At 44.5% G+C, this 23,427-nt stretch overlaps 1 protein-coding gene across 6 annotated transcripts in view; it reads left to right on the top strand.

Annotated features, from left to right (window-relative positions):
- ctbp2a (C-terminal binding protein 2a) overlaps positions 1-20,421 on the top strand; it is a 40,772-nt gene extending 20,351 nt beyond the window's left edge. For 2 of the 6 annotated variants that reach the window (XM_086121738.1, XM_086121734.1), the window contains 9 exons: positions 13,758-13,912; positions 15,006-15,150; positions 15,515-15,721; positions 16,369-16,583; positions 17,631-17,761; positions 18,075-18,202; positions 18,529-18,646; positions 18,952-19,030; positions 19,526-19,670. In XM_086121738.1, the coding sequence (XP_085977864.1) occupies positions 13,758-13,912; positions 15,006-15,150; positions 15,515-15,721; positions 16,369-16,583; positions 17,631-17,761; positions 18,075-18,202; positions 18,529-18,646; positions 18,952-19,018 (1,166 nt within the window). In that variant the 3' untranslated portion in view covers positions 19,019-19,030; positions 19,526-19,670. Of the gene's footprint in view, positions 1-5,830; positions 6,341-13,757; positions 13,913-15,005; positions 15,151-15,514; positions 15,722-16,368; positions 16,584-17,630; positions 17,762-18,074; positions 18,203-18,528; positions 18,647-18,951; positions 19,031-19,525 lie in introns of those variants that run through there. The other 4 variants (XM_086121735.1, XM_086121733.1, XM_086121737.1 and 1 more) reach the window with 3 other exon arrangements.
- Positions 20,422-23,427: the final 3,006 nt, after the last annotated feature.

The following is a 23,427-nucleotide window of genomic DNA, read 5'->3' as shown; positions in this document are numbered from 1 at the left end:
ATATTGATGCATATGTAAGGCGAATCGGATTATAAGGCGCACTGTCGGATTTTGAGAAAATTGAATGCTTTTAGGTGTGCCTTATAGTGTGGAAAATACGGTAAATAGAAATACAGTAATCCCGCAATCCCTGTTCACAAATTCACATCCTTCCCCCACTTTGCTGAATTTTCTTTGTTGTTGTTTTGTCTGTGCAAAAAGCCCTATCTCAATAGAAAAGTGTCAAATATGTTGCAGTGATAAAACTTGGCGGAGAGACAAGCTTTGTATTTTTAAGGTTAACGTTAGCTTGATGGTTGTTATTGGACGTTAGGGAGCATTTTTCTTTTGTGAATATAGGCAACTACGAAACAGTTTAGGAAGGGGGCACTCCATTTTTTTTCTATTATTCGGGCAGGCCTCGGAAATGTTTGAAGTCAACTTTTAACGCTTCTCTCCAGTCATACAAATAAAACAGCCGCTATTAGGAAGAAAAAACAAAACTTTTTTTTTTCTTAATTGCCATCAGAGTGTAAAAGGGAGTTCACCACGAGTACTGACTAACCTCTTTACCAAACACAACACAGCATCACAATCTGCATCACTTTGATAAGCCGTCCCGGTATCTGATGCTGTGTTGCATGCCCTTGAGCAAGACCCCGCCTCCGTATGACTAACCCGCAGTTGCTTTCCCCCCCTCCCCCCACCACCACACGGGCATGCTGGCCATATTTGCCACAGTAGAATTTCCACTACTTTTACTTCCACCCCGCAGAGCTGCGCCGCTTCTCGTCAGGCTCGGCAGTCCGCTGCCAACGCAGGTCAGTCCCGCTCTGCGTGACACACTAGCCGTGATTTCCCGTAGCGTGACGAAGGGGGGTGGGGGGGGGGGACATGCGCATATTCGTTCTGGAGATGGCAGATTATGTATTAACCGGCAGAGCAGGTCAAAACTGCGGGCAGTTGTTGAGTTGAGTGAGGGATTAGGCAACGGAGGTAGGGGGGGGGGGGGAGTGGAGGGTGGTGGGGGCGGGCTGACAGATATTGTCCTGCCGCTGACTGATGATTGACGGTCGCAGGCAGGGGGAAGGAAAGGAGGCGGTGACAGCTGTCGGTCAACCTTGGACTCGCTACGTAGAGAGAGAGAGAGAGAGAGATTTGGACAAACCGTGGCCTGAATCCGCGTACATCGTCATTTTTGCATTCGCATTGTTTGTCGGCCGCTTATTTGTCCCAAACATAACAGGGATAAATATTTACTTCCGTTTATCCTGAGAGGATGGTCGACTCTGCACGCATCATATTTGCATGTTTTCAGCTCAGGGCCAACAGTGTAGCCAAGACAAATTTTGAAACACAGCAGGGAAAAAAAAAAAAAAAAACAGCAGACTTGAATGTTTTTTTCTGAAAGACTTGCAGGCATTACTTTTATTTTACTGTTGTTTTGTTTGTGTGTGTGATGTGTCACTTTCAACCGAACAAATTCAGTTTTAGTCACATATGTTTTAGTGAGGCACGGCTGGCGAGTGGCGACCACGTCTGCCTCATCCATAGCTGTGAATGTGGATTTAGTTTAGTTTTTTTTTTTTGCTCTGTGATTGACTGACAAGCTGTCATGCAGCTCACCTATGACTCAAATGTGGATAAATGCTCGAGAAAATGAAGAGCTGGCTGAACACATTGCTTTCATACCCACGATTTAAAAATGAATACCTACTTAGCAACTATCAAATTCTCCACAAATTTAGTTTTAGGCTTAACTTAGTCAAATTTAGGCTTTTCCAAAACAACACCCCGTTGACCATTTGGAGCCGCCGCACGTCACATTTTAAAACGTCAGTTTGAGCCAGTGAATGATTGAAAGCAGCCGTGTAAGAGTTGTTGAATTGATCCAGACTGAAGTGAATGGAAACATTAGTCTGAAGGGGAAAGAAAAAAAGTCTCCATTGAATGTACAATGTTGCTTTAGTTGGTTGCCGCTGAGGCATTTTTAAAAAAAAAATCTGCTAACTTTCGACATAAATGAGTTTGACAATTTAGACACGCTCAAGGTTTACATGGGCGTAAAACTTTTGGAATCCTGAATGAAGATGTGATCCATACTAGTCATTAATCTCATGCTGGAATATTAAATTAGAGTCCAAAAGCCTCCTTTGGGGAATCTGCTAGTTGAAATGCAGGCCACAACAAACATGCTTCAATTATGCCCGCTGGATGACTATTTTATTTTATTTTTTCATGGACTTTGAGAGTATTGTTACCAGAAGACGGCAGCACCTCCATTTTGGCTCTCTACAGCTTGCATGTCCACTTGTGTGTGTGCTTGTGTGTGTGTGCTTGTGTGTGTGTGTGTGTGTGTGTGTGTGTGTGTGTGTGTGTGTGCGCAAGCGCGTGCTGGCAAGTGGCGCAGAGGTCCTTTCCCCCCCACCAGCTGTTCCCCTTGATATCAGGCAGGATCATTTCCTCTTTGCCTAATGAAAGGATAAAGTGTGCGAGGTTTGCATCCATGCATTGCTCCACTTCTCCTTTTGGCTCTGGCTGGTCTTCTTTTAGGAAAACCTGATCCCCGGGCCTTCTTTCTTCATCATCAAATCATTGCAGTGCGTGTGTATGTGTGTGTATATGTGTGTCTGGGGTGGGCAGTGGAGGAAGGGTTAATGAGAGAAATATGTTTCCAAACAAACGTCATACCCGACTCGGCACTTTTCATTCATTACCGTGCTTTTTTTTTTTTTTTTCATGTCTGTCCGCTCAAACTAAAAAAGACCACAAAATGGAGAGGCTGGTTTTAACATACATGAGTGACTTCCCAAAGCCACGTTTCCACCAAGTACAGTTTCATACACAGGTTTTTGTGTTCAAACAAGAACCCGCGTATACGGTCCCCCTTTTATTTTGGTGCAGGACAAACTGGGGCCGAGACGCAAAAACTACGTTTGCACGCAGTCAATGTTCAGGATGTGGTCAAAATCCCGGTTTCTGAAAACATTCGGGATAGCCCGTTTATACGCGTGACTGGACAGAGTGACTCCCACATACATGGTAAGTGTGATCCATCGGAATCTCTTGATCGAAACAAGCGACGTGCGGCTAACGTCATGACGCAAAAAAATCGATTTCTACTTGTTACGTTGTACCGTCAATAAATAAATAACGCATTCCACTCGCGACAGCAATAAAGTTTCCTCCTCGTTCCAAAAGTGCTGTTCTGTGCTGCCTCTTGAGTTTCTGAGCCATATTTGTTTAACCTCTGTTTGTAAATTTCCGGGCGAGTTGCGTGCCAGACGCACGGACGCTGCGTCGTTTTCGAATATCGGGTGAAAAACACCGCAGAGAAATCAATGTATTCAAGTAATCGAAAGATGGCCGCCGGTAGCTTCAATTCTCGCGATGGCAACTGACTACAGACAGTCGAAAGCATTTCATTGGGGGGGGGGGGGGACAACTTCATGTCAATCATCACCAGAATTCATGTGCACATCTCAACTCATGCCCACTTCAAACTCCGCAACATTTTGGATTCACACGAGGGTGCAATCGACATCACATTCCCTCCTCCATCTTATCTTCAACCACACATGGTCTCGCTCACTTGCTTCCTCACGTCCTTTTTTGCGGCGAGGTGATGCACGAGGCTGACGGGGGGGGGGGGGGGGGACAAGAGTGATGGTGTCACACAGACAAGGAATGAATAAGAGAATGAGAATTTATGCGCCGACAACGACCCCTCCAACACGAACATCTGTCGTCCCCCTTGCAGCTGTGCAATCTCTCTTTCATTCCTCCTCCTTTTTTTTTTTTTTTTCACCGCCACTCACGTATTCTCGTCCCCTCGTACAGAACGGTGTTTGTACTTTAAGTGTTGGTTGCGAGAGGGTTAAGGCGGGGGGGGGGGGGGTGCTCTGAGCGGATGGGGGATGACGGCTTTTCAGGGGTGGGATTATGCAGTTGACCTTTCTCTCTGTTCGCGGTCCTCTTGTCATGAATGAGGTCTTGTTTTTTTTTTTTTAAACTACAGCTCGCCTTTGGACTCTGGTTGTAACGCTTTAAATGCTCGCGTTCGCTTTGTATGAAGTCGTGCTTGTAGTCCGAAGAGCTTTTTTTTGGTACTGTTATTTGGTAGTTACAAACGGCGTCATTTATGTCTTCGTTAAAGGCTCAATAGTTGGCCAACCTGGAATGGGATCTCGTCATTAGGTGAGGGTGAACCTCATGTGGTGAACGAGCGATTGCGGGTCAGATTTTGAAAAATTGGCAAATGAATCTTTATTTGTACCGGGGATAAATTCAAACCGCTAAGCTATGCTAATGCGGTCGTGAAGGCGTCATTCACAGTCACTGTTTGCATTGGAAAACACTCGTAGGGCCATCAATCTCCAACCATCATAAAAGTAGCCGTCACCTGAAAGCTGAATTCATAACACCCGGTGTCAAAACAGACAATAGAACATCAATCCTGCTGCCGGGCGGGTATTCAATTCCCCGTTAATTGACTGAACGGCTTCAGAGTTGTAACCTGGAGGTCTAATTTATTAACCTTCATTAGATAAATCCAATTAAGCTGTCAATCATAGTCGCGTAGTAGAGGTAGTAACAGCTTTAATCTGTCACTCGGTAATCCCTATTTACGGAAGACTTTAAAACCGAAGGATTTGAAGGTCTTTGCCGTCATGCGGCGTACCTGCTCAGGCATGTTTTTTTGTTTGTTTGCTTCTTTGTGTACGTGTGTCGTCTTGGCTGAAAGAAGTCGGCTAAATTTAAAGTTTTTTTTTTTAAATTAATATAATTTAATTTGGTTTCGTTTTTGTCATTAGCGCCACCAGTATAACACGGGTCTATAAGCAGTCAGGCCCCCCCCCCCAAGTTTTAATTTAGAGACGCGCCACAACATGATCCCTCCTGATTAGGATTCAGCGAAATTAAAAGCAAGACGTTTTATAACATTTCGCCTCATTTCTGTCAGCCCATTCACGGTATGACCTTTTTCATTAGATGCTAACGTTAAGCTAGCCATAGACGAAATGATCTGGTTTTATTGAACATTTCGGTCTTTAGACATAATGTTTAATTCTTTAGTTTTATGTGTCAGTTCAATAGTAAACCTCAGATGGGAGTGACCACAGCTTGAAGCGAACACACTGCGCCTCTAATGAGGAGAACTGTGCGAATGTCATTTACTCAAAATGATATATGATACACTCATTCGTGGAAACTGGCTTTCAAAAGTATGTTTTTCATAAATTTGTGTGTGAGAGGGGTCAAACTAGAAGTAGCTTTCTTCGGGCATCAGTTTCGGCCACAATGATGTCCTGAATATGGGTTATAGCGCCACCTGTTATTTTGGTATGCACTTGACAGCCTGCAATTGCGCGAGACTTTTCACTTGGCATTGATGTCGGAGGAACATCATGTTTGGATTCGGAAGCGGTGAAAAGAAGATTTATACATAATAACCTTGTATGTGTGGACGAGTAGCTTTAATTCCCGGTTGAAATGACATTTGGAGGAATGTGTACAAATAAAATGTGAGCGATACCAGAGAAAAACAGCTTGAGTGTGCGGATACAAAAGAATCTGGCGCTCTTAAAGGACCCTGAAGGCCACATCACCACTAATAAAAAAAGGGAGGGGATGTAAAAAAAAAAATGAGCAAAAGAGAACAAGGGGAGGCGACACTCGCTGCGACTGGTCCTCCTCGTGCATTTTTTTCCTCCCCTCTCTGTCTTTTTTTTTTTTTTTTTTTTCATTTTGGGCTTTTCCATTCCACCCCCCCCCTCCTCCCCCAATTCCCCTCTCCCTCTCTCCCTCTCTGTGGATGGCAACAAAAGGCTGCCTGACGTCTGAGTGAAAAGACCAAAAACCTGCCGTCTCCAAGAGCAGGGGGGGGGGGGTGGGAGTGCTGCGAGTAGAGGGAGGTGCAAGTGATCTGGACGAGACGAGGAGGAGGAAGAAGAAGAAGAAGAAAAAGAGGAGCGCGTAGAGAAGCGCTCGACGCTGTTGGCTCGAGATAAATAGAAATCCATTCCTTATTTTTTGGGGGGGGGGTGGTTGTTTTGGGGTTCACTTTCAGTGGAGATTTAAAAGGAGTGCCGAGTTTTTTTTTCTTTTTTTAAATTTTTGATTCAACATCCATTCTCCATCCTTTCCCTTCCTCGAGGAAATAAAAGACATGGAGCTTCAGGGGGTGAGGTGACCAAGGAGGAGGACACATTTGGAAACAAGAGAGGACGTGAGAGAATCCTTTAAAACATCCACTTCTTTTTTTTTTTTAAATCCCCCCCCCCCCCCATCACCTCCCCAACACATTTTGTGGACCATGTGCAGCTCCTGATCGGAAGAATGTGGCGACAGCATTTCCCAGGCAAGGAGCAACGCCTCTTGTGTGTTGGTGCGGATATAAAAATTCCAAATCGAGTCGAGCCGACGAAGGAGGCGTTGGTGTCTAATGAGCCTCCTGAATGTGTTTGCAATGAAGTGTGTCATGCGTGTGCGTTGGAGAGCGGCTGCACTGCTGCAACGCGGAAGGGGGTGGGGGTGGGGGGGGCGCGAGGCAGCGCTGATGGTGATTGTAAAGGTTGTCATGTGTCATCATCTGCAGGCCAGAGACAAATTGAGTGTGTGTGTGCGTGCGTGTGTGAGTGCGTGTGTGTTCGCGAGTGTCAGCCTGGCGGAAAAGTGTGTTGAACATCAGTCCGGCGCTCGTTGGATTGAGCAAAAACAGCAGCAATTAGCGGCTCACTTCTTTTTACGTACCGGTGTGATTTGTTATTTTAGCTCGGATGCTCCTGGAGACCATACGAAATGGGTGGGGGGGGGGGATGAACACGTTTGTAAGTTTTCTAATGACAATTTATGGGCAAAATGTTTCTGTGAAGCTCTTTTTGCAGTTCCTCCAAGATTGTGTCTGTTTGTCACACCAGCGCATGTGTGTGTGCGTCATCTATACTGGCAGATGGTTTCGTATCTCGCTGCTTCACAAGTGAAAGTGTTTGTCTCCATTCCTGTTTGTTACTGATATCACCTTCACAACCCCCCCCCTTTCCCCACGCTTGTTTTCCTCCCCACACTGAGTCTTGTATTAAGTTTGGGGCGGGGGGGAGGAAATGGACAAACCAGGTCTTTGTGTGTGTCCACATAGTAGAAGACGAGATAGGCTGCTGGTGTAGACGGGGCGCTGATAGGGTCCAGCTGGGGCAAAGGGAGGTTGGGTGGGTGGGGGGGGGTGGGTTGGCTCAGAGGGGGCAAGTCTGCCAACAAAAAAAATTGCCCCCCCCACTCCTCCTCCTCCTCCTTTTTTTTTCTTGCCCGATGCCAAGGGATCGTAAAAGCCACTCCAGAAAGTAGACAGTGCCAGGAACACAGGCCCCTCTATTGTAGCTCGTATGTATGCACAAAAGTGAATGTTTTGTATTGTCGCCAGTGGAAATGACCGGACAGCAGTGGTTAACATTGGATGCAGTGCATCTGTGAAGCCCTGCAATTGAATCTCCAGTTGTGAATTCGCACTGGTGCTATATAAAATGCTAATCGCCACATGCGAGGAAGGGGGGGGGGGGTCACTAGAGCGAGACTGTTCAGTGTAAAGAGAATGTTCACCAAAATTGTGATTGTTGGGAAAGCACAATGGTCCTTGCGTGCCTGTAACAGAATAAAAGTGCCACCAAAAAAATGAGAGCATCTTGGTGGCCGTAATTGCCCATCTGTTTTTTTTTTAAAGCTAGCAGGCTACTTCTTTCTTAGTGGAGGATGACATCAAACAAGCAATTTAACAGTTTTTGATTGCAGCACAGCGAAATGGTTCTATCATGATTTTAAAAGCCAAAGAAAAAAAAAAGGAGCAAGCATTGCGACGCGTGATGTATTTGGGGTTTTCCAGTTGGTTTTTGGTTAGCATGCTACTTGCTAGTTTGTGGGGGATGACATACAACAACGGGGATGTACCATTTTTTTTATCGAGGGGGGGGGGGTTGACGCTATTAAATGGTAGAGTGACATCTTTTTGTTATCCATGTTTGTTAGTTATTAGGCTACGTCATGGTTAGTGAAGAATGGCGTCAAACAATGAAATTGTGGCGTTTTTGATGATGTGACGGGGAATGGTTTGAGTCGAATGCGTTTTGTTTATTTGTTGTTCGTCGGTTATTTCCTGCTTCGTGGACGATGATGTCAATCAATGGGAACGGGTGCCTTTTGATTCCGCGAGCCGTTGACGTCAACAAAAGGAAAAAAATCGGAGATTAGCATTTTCGTGTGTCGACGTAAAAAAAGTGAATGTAAAATGCATATTAAAAAATGTTAGGTAACAGGCTACTTCCGAATTCATGGAAAATGACACACTCGACTGTCACTAAAATTTAATGCCTTCGTTGGCCCATGAAAATAGATTTTGTCTTACTATTTACTATTTTCATGTCAGCATGATTGCTGTAAAAAAAGTCATGAAAACTGCAGAGCGAGTGGTGGCCTAAGGGTTTTTTTTTTTTTTTTTTTGCTCAGTACAGTTTGGTTTTGTTTTTTCTTTTGCTCAGTGTCACAGGCAAATTAATCAAGCTTTTTCTTTACTTCCTACTGAGCTGATCAAAACGGCATCCTTCTTGCCTGCCCGCGTCCTCGAAGCTTCCGGGCTTACGTCGCTTTGCCTCCTTGTTTGGGAAGACTTTAATATCGCTGCACTTGCCACAAAGAACCCCAACTGTGTTCCAGGCGCTACCCTCCTCCGCACCTCCAGCTCCCGCTGCCCTACTCACGCTCTCATTCTCCATCGCCGAGGCCCCCGGCTTTTGAGTTGCTAGGTAACCTTAACCAGCTGTTGGTCCCGAGCCCGCTGAGCCGCTCCTGGCTCGAGGTCAAAGCGCGCAAAAGTTTTCCTGCGAACGCTCGCCGTGAACCCGACGACCGCCGCCGTGGCCTTGACATCATCGCGCCATGGAAAATCTTCCTCACTTCCTTTTGTTTTTGCACTTTTATTGTTACGCTCACGGAGGGGCCCGATGTAGGGTGGTGGGGGTTGGGGGGGGGCGCGTCCGTGCCGTGCGTCGCGCTGCGCTGAGTGCGGCGGGGAGCCTTTCGGCACCTTTTCCCACTCCACTCGGCGATGGGAAGTTTGAACCTCGACAAGTGGAAGCGACTTGGCCGTTGAGTAGAATATTACAGCGGGGGCATAGACGAGTCCCCGAAGTGAGTCACTCCTCTGTAGGTGATCTGTCTCGGAGTTCCATGACTAGAGATTCAAGATAACATTGTATATCCACGGTCCCCAACACCCAGGCCGCGGACCAGTACCGGTCCGTAGGTCATTTGGTACCAGGCCACACAGAAAGAATAAATAACTTACATTACTCCCATTTTATTCATTTCGGATTCTGAAAGATGTTTTATTTTGAAAAATGACTGGATCCTCTGTTACATTCTTCTACAGTATGTCACTCTTGACGCAGGTCAAGGCGTGCTTCTCAGTCACGTGATAGGTTATCGCTAAAATGACACTCGGGAGCTAGCAAAATGAGTAAAAAACAAACGTCTTTGGAAAGTTTCTTTGGCCCAGCCAGGAGACAGAAGAGGAGCCTCAGATTTTCAAGAAAAAGAAGGCTACATTTAATAGACAGTATCAGGAGTCCTTAAAATACGGATTGCTCTCAACGGGAGATTCCCACGCAGCAAGCCCACTCTGCATAATATGCGGCGATGGTCAACCGTATTTTTCATGCACTTTGTATTTGCGGCGTATCTTATTTTGAAGGCACGTTTAACCGTGACCATAGCGACCAGAGAGTGTTGCGGCCAGATAGGACGTTCCTCCTGACATGATTCGGGTTTATTATTATGTATCGAAAATACCACAGTTTTCACGCAGGTCATATCGTATTATTTTGTTGCATTTATCCGCCACACCTTAAAGGCCGGCTCCTGAAAATATTGTCTGACATTAAACCGGTCCGTGGGGCAAGAAAGCTTGGGGGCCGCTGTTGTATATTGTGCAACGGAATAAAAGTGTTTGTTAGCATCGAGTGAACGGTTTCACTTTTGGAGAGCATTGAATCCGGTGTGAAGACCGATTACTTCGATTAAATACCAATTGCGACATGGGCTTCCCAAGCAAATAGTCAATCCATTAAAAAAAAATCTTTAAAAAAAAATGAACAGATAAAATGAAGCCACTTTGACGATATCAAACGTTATTCTCTCAAGTATCGTTTCTCAGTATCGACGAACACTTCAATATAGCTTCTGGTCCGAGGAAGTGGTACCCGTGCGTGCCCCGAGTGGGGTACATTTGTCAACAATTGTCATTCTAGCTGACCTCAGTGGGAAGGGTCCGACATGTCGGCTGGATTCGGCCAAAAGAAAAAAAGAATCCAAACCAAAACAAACTCATGTCCTTGCTCGTACACTCTGAACCGATATATCTCCTCCTTCTATTTCTCTACATCCCTCCCCATCTTCGTCTCGTATTAACATTCGCAAGTTTATTTTTTTCCCCTTTTTTCTTTTTAGATTAGAACATCTGCAATCCATTTGTGGTTTCGAGGTCTCGCTTGCCAGAGCTGGCAAAAAAAAAAAAAAAAAACTTTTCATAGCTCCTGGAGAATCATTCAGTTTGTGATTAGTGTTGGCCGGAGGACGCTATCAAGGCTTCAAGCTTGCAGCAGCACATTAAATCCCCGCAGACCTCCACCGAAGAGGGCGACCTGCTGTCAGATAAAGCCTTATTTACATTCGGCGAGTTTAAACGCGGGGCTTTTGCGCCTCACTTGTAGACACGGCTGGCTGGCTGTTGGGAAATGATAAAAAACACTTTGAGTACGTTTATGGGGCTTTGGCACAAGCACTTTGCAACTGTAGCCAAAAAGACTTCCAGCCCGAATGATCCCGCTGCCTAATTTAAAACATCTTCAGTCGCATTGTTACATGTGCTTTCGAATGTTTACTTCAAAGCAAGACTTTTTTTTTTTTTTTTTTTTCCCCGTCACAGAGGGTCCGATTGGGGCGGAGACGTCGGGCTCCGGTTTCGTTTGGGTTAGTGGTTTGGAGGGCCAATAAACCAACGGGGGAAGTGTCATCGTGTGAATCGAGACGAGCCTTGCCGTCATGCAAAGCGCCGTTTGAGCGGTTGCCGCCCAGGAGGACTCCAAAAATATCAACTGTCGAGCACGGATTGCTTTGACGTCGCTATTTACATTTTTTCTCTCGCTTTGGGCACTTAAAAAAAAGACAAAAGAAAAAGTGTACATCTCCAGCTGAGTCCGGATTTGACATTCCGCAGGCAGTCAAAGACGTTCTGGTGGTTAGCTTAGCATGAGAAAATCCAGGAACCTGACGGCAGACGTTTTAACCTTTTTTGGGGGCAGTTCTTTCAAACCTCTGAACTTTGTTTCAGTTTTGTGGCATGCCGCTGTCATCTGCTCCACATTTGGTGGTTCTAGCTTGGAGTCAAATGATCAAAATACCCTTTAGCGTATGAGCGACACGGACGCCTTTCGCCGAAATCAAAACGTGGCGAGTTGGCGCAAAATGCTCGCAGCGGCCGGAAACATTTAGAGACTCGACTTAGCGCGACTGGAAGATATCTGAAATCTTTCGTGTGCTACCTGCTAACAAATAGCGCGGATGTTCAACTCGCAGCCCCCACTCGAGCTCTTTTTTTTACGCTAGCGGGAGGGGGGTGGAGTAATAAAAATACCTAAGCGCAAATCAATTCTGTTTTAGTCTGTTTATTCGTGTAATTGTTTTTTTTTTTTTTTTTTTTTACGGCTTTCAACGTACATTGTGTTCTTCATCTTATCGAGACCCGCCCATATAAAAGACAGCGGTTTTCGTTTTTGACCACCGTTTTCCATCCTGAGCTTTTTCACATCCCAACGTCGTTTCCACACATCATTTCTTTTCCCGCGTTTGTTGTTTGTTCTGCGCCGAGCCAACAAGCTCCTTACGCGGATTACTCTCATACCCGCGCTATTAAAACGCGCATTAACAGCATCGCTCCAGAGTTAATTATCTCCAGATTCCGCCGCAGGTTTTCCGCGCCGGGCACGTTCCGCCTTATTAACGCCGGCGGGGAAAGCGTTTCAGCCGCCACGAATCAACAGTTACACTTCTGAAAGGTTCTTTCCCTTCTGCGCCAGACTCTTGCGTCTTGCCAACTGTGCGTGCGGTCGCCGCGGCGAACGACAGCGCAAACAGAGCCGCGTCTCAAGGTCGTCTGTCATTCACCGTCCCGTCGACGACCTTTTCTTTGCACTTCTCATCGTGATATCCCGCTCGGGCGCGGCCAGGAAGTACGGCTTTTGTTCGCAGTGCCGCGCGGTTCTAACATTTAAGCTTTGTGATGTAAAAATGTGCAGTTAAAAAAAAGGGAAACTCAATCTCTTTGTCGTCGGAGTTGTAAAGTGAGTTACAAGGCTGCTATAAAAACGTCATTCAACACAGGAGAGTGATGACAGCAAAATGAGACGGGACGCGACGACAAGGAACATAATTAAAATACTTTTCTGTCATAATAGAAAATATTGAAGGCTTCGGATCCCCCCGTCCCCCCCCATTATTCTTTTTTTTGGTCTACTTGGGCCTGCTGTTTTCTGTGTTTTTAATCGTACTTAATTAGATGCGAACTTGGACCAAAATTGATCACATTTTCTTTTATTTTTTTTCTCCTGCATTTCATTGTGGGCGGCCCAGTGGTCCAGTAGTTGCGTGTTGACCTCACAGTGCAGCGGTTCAATCCCAGCTCCGGCCTCCCTGTGTGGAGTTTGCATGCGTGGCCTGCGTGAGTTTGCTCCGGGTGCTCCGGTTTCCATCCAACATCCCAAAAACATGCATGGCAGGCTGATTGAACACTCCAAATTGTCCGTAGGCGTGAGTGTGACTCCGGATGTTTGTTCATCTCTGTGTGCCCTGCGATTGGCTGCCAACCGGTTCAGGGTGTCCCCCGCCTACTGCCCGAAGACGGCTGGGATAGGCTCCGGCACCCCCCGCGACCCGTTGCCCGTATAGAAAAAAATGCATTATTTGTCGTGAAACAATCATTTTCACACCAATGAAGTGACATTGGAATATCCCGCCGCACACCTGACCTCGAACAGCTCCTCGATACCACCGTTTTTCAGACCGATACCAGTCAGTCTTGAGTACTCACCGGTACCCGCGACCGATCCCCCGTCGTACTCACGATACATCAAATTTCATTGAACACAAGGACAGATCATTCCGAACAATCCCAACAGCTGGCAAAGAAGACGTACTTGATGTCAGGTGTGTTTTGCCTTCAGTATCTGTGGCTGGTATCTGCATCTCTTATAAGTAGTCGGTAGTCGCCCTTCCCTTTACTCTTATAGACCCTTTGAAGGAGTAAAATACCGAGCCAATTTATTGAATGACAAACCAAACTTTTGACTTTCAGGGTTGCAAATTTCACACCCGCCAAAGATTCCCGCCATCAGACGGACTCAAATTTCTATCATTAGTCTGCCCATCACCATGACAACAGGCAACGGGGCCCAGCCAATAATGTGTGGACACCCAACACCTTTCCTCCTCATTTTTTAATTTATTTTGGAGTGAGAGACACGAACTGACCCGATTGGATGATTGAGGTGGTGACCTCATGGGATGAAAAGGACCGGTTGCTGGGTAACTCAGTTGATACAGTCACACCGCTTTGTGTGTGTGTGTGTGATTGGAGCAGGGAAACACTTCCTGTTATCGTCCCCCCCCCTCCTCCTCTTCCTGCGTGTCGTGCGAGCGCCTCGGATGAATAATTCAAGCGGCCTGCCTTTGCGCAGGTATCCGGCCGCAGATCATGAACGGGCCCATGCACCCGCGCCCCCTGGTGGCGCTGCTGGATGGGCGCGACTGCACGGTGGAGATGCCCATCCTCAAGGACCTGGCCACCGTGGCCTTCTGCGACGCTCAGTCCACGCAGGAAATACATGAAAAGGTAGCATCCCTTTTTGCTTTTTACACACACGAGTCAGAAGGATTTTTTAAAATCATCTAATTGGAATTTTTATTTTTTTTCCCCCCACTCAATAATGGGATTAGTACATTTTTTTCTTCAAGGTCCTTTTCTCATTTTTTTTTTTTAATCAAACACAAGCAATAAATTAATCTGCATTACAATAAACAATATCAGCTTGATTATGCCTCCATATTTTGGTACAAGCATAGTTTTGATGTGCTGCATTGTCGTATAGTGGTGAACTCCCTTTTTACACTTTTTATGACATTTAAAGATGTTGCTTGAAAAAAACATTTTCCCGAACACTTAATCGAGCTTTTATGATGTCGACTGTTCGGTTCTGAAACCGAGATAAAGCACGAGACAGACGAGCTTTCTTCACCTTCGCTCCCCTCCGGCAACCAATATATTAAAAAAAGAAAGAAAAAAATGGGTATAAGGAAATCCCTGGTGCGATGCTAATCCGCAGCGGCGAAGTTAATTCCGTTAGCGGTTAGTTTTGTGAATTTAAGCCTGTTATTTTCATAAGCGCTCGCTACGCCACCTCGACTTTAATGTGACAAACTGTCGATGTGGCAGTTTCTCCTTATTTAAATGCACACACAACAAGACATTTGCATTTAGATGATGGCAAGTAAAAATTTACATCCGTCCGGGGGAGCGGGTTCGGAATGCTGCATTTTATTTTATTTTTTCTTCTCACGTGTCCACCGCGGTGACCGATGGTACCAAGACCGGCGCATATAAAAGCCGGCAGTTTCGAATCGCTGCTCACTGGAGTGACTGATGCGCAACTTTGACACGAAGGCGCCTGCATGTCATTTGTTGCTAGGCAGAATCTGCGCCGCGCATTCATTTAAATCTTTGCGAGACGGATAACACGATAAGCCGTCCGCCGTGGTAGCCGCTGTCTCCGAAACGGTTAAACAAGAAATAATCATCAATATTAGCGTTGAAGGACCGCGGGTAGAAAATGAAACCGGTTTTAAAAACGTCATCAAACCGAGCACACTCATGCGAGGAGGCAGTGTTGTGTCCGAAAGGTCAAAAGTCACCCCGCTGATGCCGACAGGTGCTGAGCGAGGCGGTGGGGGCCATGATGTATCACACCATCACGCTGACCCGAGAGGACCTGGAGAAGTTCAAGGCGCTCCGCATCATCATCCGCATCGGCAGCGGCTACGACAACATCGACATCAAGGCGGCCGGAGAGCTCGGTGAGACGCCGGCGTCCGAATAAAACGGCAGGACGGACACCCGGTGGCGGGCGCTCACTCGGCGTTATCAGAAGAAGCCCTGACAAACATTTGCAATCGAAAGCAAATATTTGCGAAATGAAATAGTTTGAATTAATCCCCGGCAGTCTCTCCAACATTTCTCCGTGTTTCTCTTGACTGCGGCGCTTCTAGTGTGCGCCTGGAAATGATGAGATTATTTCGTCCAATCAGATTTCAGTCCGTGTTGCCGTGTCAATTTAATCCGCCCGCGGCCTTCGGAATCAGTCGTGCGAAACTGTGTTCTCAAAGCGACTCTTTCCTGACCCAATCGGGTGTCAAAAAGTTCTCCCCGTTGCTTCCGCAGGTATCGCCGTGTGCAACATTCCCTCGGCGGCCGTGGAGGAGACGGCCGACTCGACGCTCTGTCACATTCTCAACCTGTACAGGAGGAACACTTGGCTCTACCAGGCTCTCCGGGAGGGCACGCGGGTCCAGAGCGTGGAGCAGATCCGAGAGGTGGCCTCGGGGGCGGCCAGGATCCGAGGAGAGACCCTCGGCCTTATCGGATTCGGTGAGCTGAACTACTACGACGACAATAAGGAACCCAAGCATACTCGAGCCCCTTCCATTATTCACTGAAAAACCTCACTTGGCTATCGTTTATTTTATTTAATTTTTTACTCGGGCCACCATCCTGTGGCATCTCGGTACCGAGGAAGTCTGTTGAAGTGAGTTGAGGAGCTTTATTTAGCCAAAAGTTGTTTATGCCACCCTCTTGTGGCATCTTGGTGCCGGTGAACTTTGTCGACATAGGTTGAGGAGCTCCGAGTGTTGCTCTGCCACAATCTTTACAATGACTCCGACTAATACTAATGTAGACAGAACATAGGCTCACTGGTACAGTCATGAATAAAAAGTGGCACTACCAGTATTTACAAAATGTCCTGTCTTTATTTTTTTTTTTTAAATCCAAAAATAAACCGATCAAGACGAATGCATAAAAGTTTTAGCGACGGTACAGCCACCGTCACAAAAAAATATCGCACTTCCTCAAAAGAAATACGTTTGTTTCAATTTAATTCAAGTCAAATGTTGTTTTACGAAATGAAAAAAACAAAAACACGAAAACCTCCCAGCCAAACTCAAGTCCAGATGCGCGAACGATCAAACGTTTTTCTCGTCGGCCTTCCGTCACATGTTCCCGTGCGCCCCCTGCAGGTCGCGCGGGCCAGGCGGTGTCGATGCGGGCCAAGGCGTTCGGCTTCAACGTGATCTTCTACGACCCGTACCTGCAGGACGGGCTGGAGCGCTCGCTGGGCGTGCAGCGCGTCTACACGCTGCAGGACCTCCTCTACCAGAGCGACTGCGTCTCTCTGCACTGCAACCTCAACGAGCACAACCACCACCTCATCAACGACTTCACCATCAAGCAGGCACGACACGACGCTCGCCCGCATCATCAAATCGCTGCGTGACTCTTAAGAGACATTTTTAAAGTGTAATTTGTGCCACAGATGCAACTCAAATTTAAAAAAAAAATAAAAAAATCTTTAAAGAAAAAATTTGGAGACACAGTACACGCTTTTTGTTGCCACCATCCCTGTCTGTTTTCATTTATTTTGTCCCCAACCCCCAGAAAAAAACAACCATAAACAACAAAAAAGAAAGTTGGACAGTGATAATAGAAAATGACAATACAATAACAAGGAACAGATCTAATTATTTTTCTCGGTAAAAATAAAATCTATATCAAATTGAGATTTTTTTTTTTTAATCCCAAAAACATCAAATAAACTGAACATTTGAAAAGTCTTATTTTTTAAAAAAGAAAAAAATGCATGTCTCCTTAAATATTAAGAGGTTCTTATTTAAAGAAAACATAAAAGAAGCAAAACAAAATGAAGGTTGTTGGATTGCTTTTGTTCCTCTCCCAGAAAACAATTCCAAGTTGAGTTGTTGTTTTTTTTCCAAAAGGAATTTGGATACAAATTCAAAAGTCACCAAATATTTTGATATTTTTAAATTAAATTAATTAAACATGATAATAATGGTCGTCTTCATAGTATTGGTATTAACTAAATTTGTGAGTTGTTGCTTCAAAAAACGAAACAAAAAATATCACGATTCATGCTTCTTGTTTAACAATTTTTTTGTCGAGCAAAAAAAATAAAAATCCCAATTTTTTTGAATCCATTTTAAATGAGAAAAGCCTTTTAAGAGTCCAACAAAACATACCGTACTGAATATACGCTAACGCCAAACACTATTTTTGTAATCTTATATAAAAACAAAAACTTATTTTTTTAACCCCCCCCCCCAAAAGCATCCGAAACCTATGTGAATTTTGTTGGATTATTATTGTTCTTGCCCCCCCCCCCCCTATAATTTTTTTGTGGACACGCGCTTTTTGTTCTACATCTCAGTAAATTTGGTTTTGATGTTTGTTGACGCGTTGACAAGTTCCGTTTGTCTGCCTGCAGATGCGTCAAGGCGCCTTTCTGGTGAACGCGGCGCGGGGGGGCCTGGTGGACGAGAAGGCCTTGGCGCAGGCCCTCAAAGAAGGCCGAATACGCGGCGCCGCCTTGGACGTCCACGAGTCGGAACCCTTTAGGTCCGTTCTTTTCCCAATCTTAAATTAGCAATGGGACGTTATTTACGGCGGACGATTTTCTACGACGTCATCCAAAACCAACGTGATGCACGGGTTTATGGTACCTTCTTCCATTTAGTAGAAGAACAGTTTTGCGTGTTACCGTACGTCGCTGGCATAGGTGAACATTATTTGTTGTAAATAAATCATTTTCAGACCAAATGAAACTGGCATCTGTCACATTTTTACAATTAACTTAATGCATTTCGAGTGTCAATCACGTGGTTTCAATTTTTTTTTTTTTTCCTCCACATCCAAATGTTCCTCTTTTTAGCTTTTCTCAAGGCCCCCTGAAGGACGCCCCCAACTTGATCTGCACGCCGCACACCGCCTGGTACAGCGAGCAGGCGTCGCTGGAGATGCGCGAGGCCGCCGCCACCGAGATCCGCCGAGCCATCACAGGTAGGCCGGGCTGAAGTACAGGGAAACCCCCCCGCCCCCCTCCAGTTTAAAAAAAAAAAAAATAATAATGATAATCAATAAAAAAAAAAAAAGAGTCCATACTTTTGCTAATGTTTTTAGCTTTTGCCCTGATATCGTTTCAGTATCGGTAGTGAGGCAGTCTGAATTGGAATCTGTATTTTGTTATCATCACGTGAACACTAGTAACCATTGAACTTTAAACTGTCAATGTTAAACAAAAATACAATCCGTTTTTTTTTTTTAAACGAACAAAACTCTTTTAAGAACTTACACCATGCCGATTGCGTCCGTTTCCTCCCATCTAGGTCGCATCCCCGACAGCCTGCGGAATTGCGTTAATAAAGAGTTCTTCATCACCTCGGCGCCCTGGGGAGTGATGGAGCAGCCGCAGCCTCACCCAGAGATCAACGGCGCCGCCTACAGGTAGGAGGATTGTAGCGCATGCTGACGGGGAAGCTTTTACGCTCGAGGCCCAATACAGCGGAATCTCCAAAGTGGAGCACCCCAAAAAGGGCGCCCATAGAGTATGTCCTGCTACACCATCAGTGATTTAAAATCATCACATCTTAATTATTTAAAAAAAAAAAAAGAACTTGACACGATTTGCTTTGTGAGCCAAAAATGTGTTTTGAGAAGAGAAGAAGTGACAGCAATGGACTTTGGAGGTTCCGCCGTGCGTAACGTCATGTTTGGCTTGAACGGGACTGAACTGCTTCTCTCACACACAGCCGAGTGAACCAAACCATGGTACACGCCATAGCAACGGGGGGAATGCAGGACAAATTATATTCCTAAATGTCAAAGCAGGTAAATGATTCATGGTGATGCGCACAAAAAAAAAAAAAAAAAAACCTTCCCTGGAAAACCTCAATGTGTGTTACATTCACCTGGACCACATTGTCCCTCCCCAGCTTCCAAACCAACCGTGTGTTCCCTATATGACCCCCCCACCCCCACCCGAATTCACCCTAAATTATAGCGATGTGGACCAAAGTATTATCCATATCGTGGATGGGCAGCTCGTAGCCTGCTGTGAGTGGACCCTCGATTCATCAAAAAAAAAAGCTTTTGTGGGTGGGGAGACTTATAAACATGTTCAAGTGCGCGGCCCTGCAGTATGCGTGCGGATCCCGAGTGGCACTGATGAAAAATTGTGGGCTCCCCCCTTCATCATTTACATTGCCCATCCCTGATCTCTATCATACATAATATAGGAAAATAACTTTGGAATAGGTGTCCACTGTAGTAGGAGAAGAAATGATGTTTTTGTCTAAGCACATGAAGCCTTTTCTGCGTTGGCAGGTTCCCACCGGGCGTGGTGGGCGGCGTGGCTTCCGGCGGGATCTCCCGGCCCCTGGAGGGGCTTCTGCCCGGCGGCGTGCCCGTGGCCCACACCCTGCCCCCGGGCACCCACGCATCCCAGGCCACCTCTCCCAACCAGCCCTCCAAACACGGCGATCCCACCAGAGAGCACATGAGCGAGCCGTGACCAGGCACTGACGCCCCCCGCCTACCGGGCTACGTGTGTCCACCCCCCCCCCCCCCCTCCACACACACACACACACACACACATACATACACACACAAACCCCAGACGGAGGACGTACAGATGAGACTGTCACATGAGCCCTCCTGGACTTGCAGGACGGAATGATCATTTACTCCGCTCCTTTCCTTCATTCCCTCTTTCCAGCTGTTGTTTCTTTTTTCTTTTTTCTTCCTTCTTTTTTTTCAATGTTGTGTTGCAAGTGTTGTCCTGTTTCTTGCAAGTGTTACACGTGTGTTTTTTCAACAGGAATCGTCCTCATAAGCCCAAAAAACCCCCCCAAAAAACCAAAAAAAAAAACGTTTTAAAGTAAAATCATCCATTCAGTAAATTATATTTGCGTCATCGTGAGCTAGAAACGTAGGACAAAATAAAAGCGAGAATTAACTTAAAGCCATAACTGAATAGACACAAATCTGGATTTTTTTTTTCTTTTCCTCCTTTTTTTTTATGTCAAATTCAGTTGATGTGCAGTTGTTAAATGTTCTTAAATCATGTGACTGCTCCTTGTCGAGTTTTTTTTTTTTTACACTTATTTTAGGGTGGCTGTTTGTGTTTTTGTTCTTGTACAAGGCAACCATTCAGTATAATAACATGACATTAAGTGCAGCTGGAAACCACAAATAAATACATGCTGTCCTGATTGATGATACGAATTGGTGGAATGTGATTTTGTGCATTCGTTGAAATATGAGTGGCCTTTTATCGTGGGCAGCCAAAGGCACACTTGTGCTGTCAAAAGGGCTTCTTCATATGCGACAAATTATCCCAGCAAAAGAGAGGTGCTCACAAATGTATTTAGACAGATTTGTGAATAATATTTGAGAGTGATACGCTTCTGTGTGCCAATGTAGGAAAATATTACTCAAGGACACACATGTAATAATTCAACTGATTCAAAATAGTAATTAATGCTGTCATGGAATTTATCAATTACAATGATTAGATTGTAATTAAAGCGGTGATATAAAATGAAAATGTTTTTACAAACATTAAAATGTAATTGTAATAGAATTATCATATTATAAAATGAACACTCAAAAATTAAAGGTTTTATGATAATCTGGATATACTTGCCAAGTATATCCAGATTATCATAAAACCTTTAAGAGGTTTTAGAGGTAAGATCGGGCCTTAAAATGGCAATCATTGCTTCGGGTTCGGGTCGGGTCGGGCTTCTCTCTCGCTGACTTTTTTTTTTTTTCGAGGCCGTCAATAGTTTTGGCCACGAGAGACCGTGGTTCGCAAAAAAACTGAAGTCTCCTCATCACAACACGTACTGTACAAAACTCTTGCAATGACAATTCAAATAACTCCTTCCTGTCTCTATGATCCACCCATCATTATTCTTTTTTGTCTCTCTGCTTCTCTCTCTCATAGTGCCGCGCTAGATTCTTAAGGATGTACTGCTGCGGTGGTTTACGGCCCAATTTTCAACCCGTCAAAATGACGGACGGCCTTCAATTTTCCCCGTCCACTGATGAAGAAAACTGTTGAAACCAACGAAGAAAAAATTGCGCACTCGCGCAATTGCACTCGCCGCTAGTGATGGGATTTTCGGGTCTTTTCGGTGATCCGGTTCATTTGGATCGGCTCAGTGAAATGGATTTGGCTCTAAAATGGCTCTTTTAACTTTAGCTTTTCTTTTAAATATTTATGACAAATTTAGCATACATTTTGATAAATGACTTGGTGAACTAAATATTGCACTCTACTGATTGCAAATAGCAACAATTATCAAGCAAAGAAATGTCTTTTTACTTTTGGCTTTTATTGAACATTAACCCCCAAAAAACGACCATGTAAGACATTTTTCGACGAAAGAAAATGACAATGTATATAGAAGGCGTTTTTTGACGAAAAAAACTACCATGTGTAGTCGGTGTTTTTAGCCGAAAAAAAAAAGGCGACGTATAGTAAGGCGTTTTTAGCCGAAAAAAAATGAGCATGTCTAGTAAGCCATTTTTAGAGGAAAAAAATGACAGTGTATAGTAGTAAGGCGTTTTTAGCCCAAAAAAACGACCATATATAGTAAAGAGTTTTTAGCCGAAAAAAATGACCATGTATAGGAAGGCATTTTAACCTGAAAAAAAAAAAACATGTACAGGAAGCCGTTTTAGCCCAAAAAAAGGACCATGTATCATAAGGCGTTTTTAGCCGAAAAAAGCGACCATGAATAGTCAGGCATTTTTAGCCGAAAAAAAAAACGACCACGTATAGTAAGGCGTTTTTAGCCGAAAAAAGCGACCAAGTATAGGAAGGCGTTTTGATCCGAAAAAAAAACGACCATGTATAGTAAGGCGTTTTTAGCCGAAAAAAACGACCATATTTAGGAAGGCGTTTTTAGCCGAAAAAAACCGACTACGTATAGTAAGGCGTTTTAACCCAAAAAAAAGACCATATTTAGGAAGCCGTTTTTAGCCGAAAAAAACCGACTACGTATAGTAAGGCGTTTTAACCCGAAAAAACGACCATGTATAGTAAGGCGTTTTTAGCCGAAAAAAAAACGACCATGTATAGTAAGGCTTTTTAACCCAAAAAAACGACTACGTATAGTAAGGCGTTTTAACCCGAAAAAATGACCATGTATAGTAAGGCGTTTTTAGCCGAAAAAAATAACCAAATAGGAAGGCGTTTCTAGCCGAAACAAACGACCATATATAGTAAGGCATTTTAACTCGAAAAAAAGGACCATGTATAGTAAGGCGTTTTTGATGAAAAAAAAACGACCATGAATAATAAGGCGTTTTTAGCCGAAAAAAACGACCATGTATATAGTAAGGCATTTTTAGACGAAAAAAACGACCATGAATAGTAAGGCGTTTTTAGCCGAAAAAAACGACCATGTATAGCAAAGCGTTTTAATCCGAAAAAAAGGAGCATGTATTGTAAGGCGTTTTTAGCAGAAAAAAAAACTCCCATGTATAGTAAGGCGTTTTTAGCCCAAAAAAAGGACCATGTATCATAAGGCGTTTTTAGCCGAAAAAAGCGACCATGAATAGTCAGGCATTTTTAGCATTGGTCGTTTTTTTCGGCTAAAAACGCCTTACTATACATGGTCGTTTTTTTCGTCTAAAAATGCCTTACTATACGAGGTCGTTTTTTCGTGTTAAAACGCCTTACTATACATGGTCGTTTTTTTTGGCTAAAAACAAAAATGGTCGTTTTTTTCGGCTAAAAATTTCGTCCAAAAACGCCTTACTATATATGGTCGTTTTTTTTCCGGCTAAAAACGCCTTACTATACATGGTCGTTTTTTTTGGTCAAAAACGCCTTACTATACATGGTCGTTTTTTTCAGCTAGAAATTTCGTCCAAAAGCGCCTTACTATACATGGTCGTTTTTTTCGGCTAAAAACGCCTTACTATAAATGGTCGTTTTTTTCGGCTAAAAACGCTTTACTATACATGGTTGTTTTTTTCGGCTAAAAATTTCGTCCAAAAACGCCTTACTATACATGGTAGTTTTTTTCGGCTAAAAACGCCTTACTATACATGGTCGTTTTTTTCGGCTAAAAACGCTTTACTATACATGGTTGTTTTTTTCGGCTAAAAATTTCATCCAAAAACTTCTTACTATACATGGTCGTTTTTTTCGTCTAAAAACACCTTACTATACATGGTCGTTTTTTCAGGTTAAAACGCCTTCCTATACATGG

The sequence above is a fragment of the Hippocampus guttulatus genome, chromosome 10 (assembly GCF_054856545.1).
Source record: "Hippocampus guttulatus isolate MCC_2025c chromosome 10, RoL_Hgut_1.0, whole genome shotgun sequence".
Lineage (NCBI taxonomy): Eukaryota > Metazoa > Chordata > Actinopteri > Syngnathiformes > Syngnathidae > Hippocampus > Hippocampus guttulatus.
This window is presented reverse-complemented; position numbering and strand designations above follow the sequence as displayed.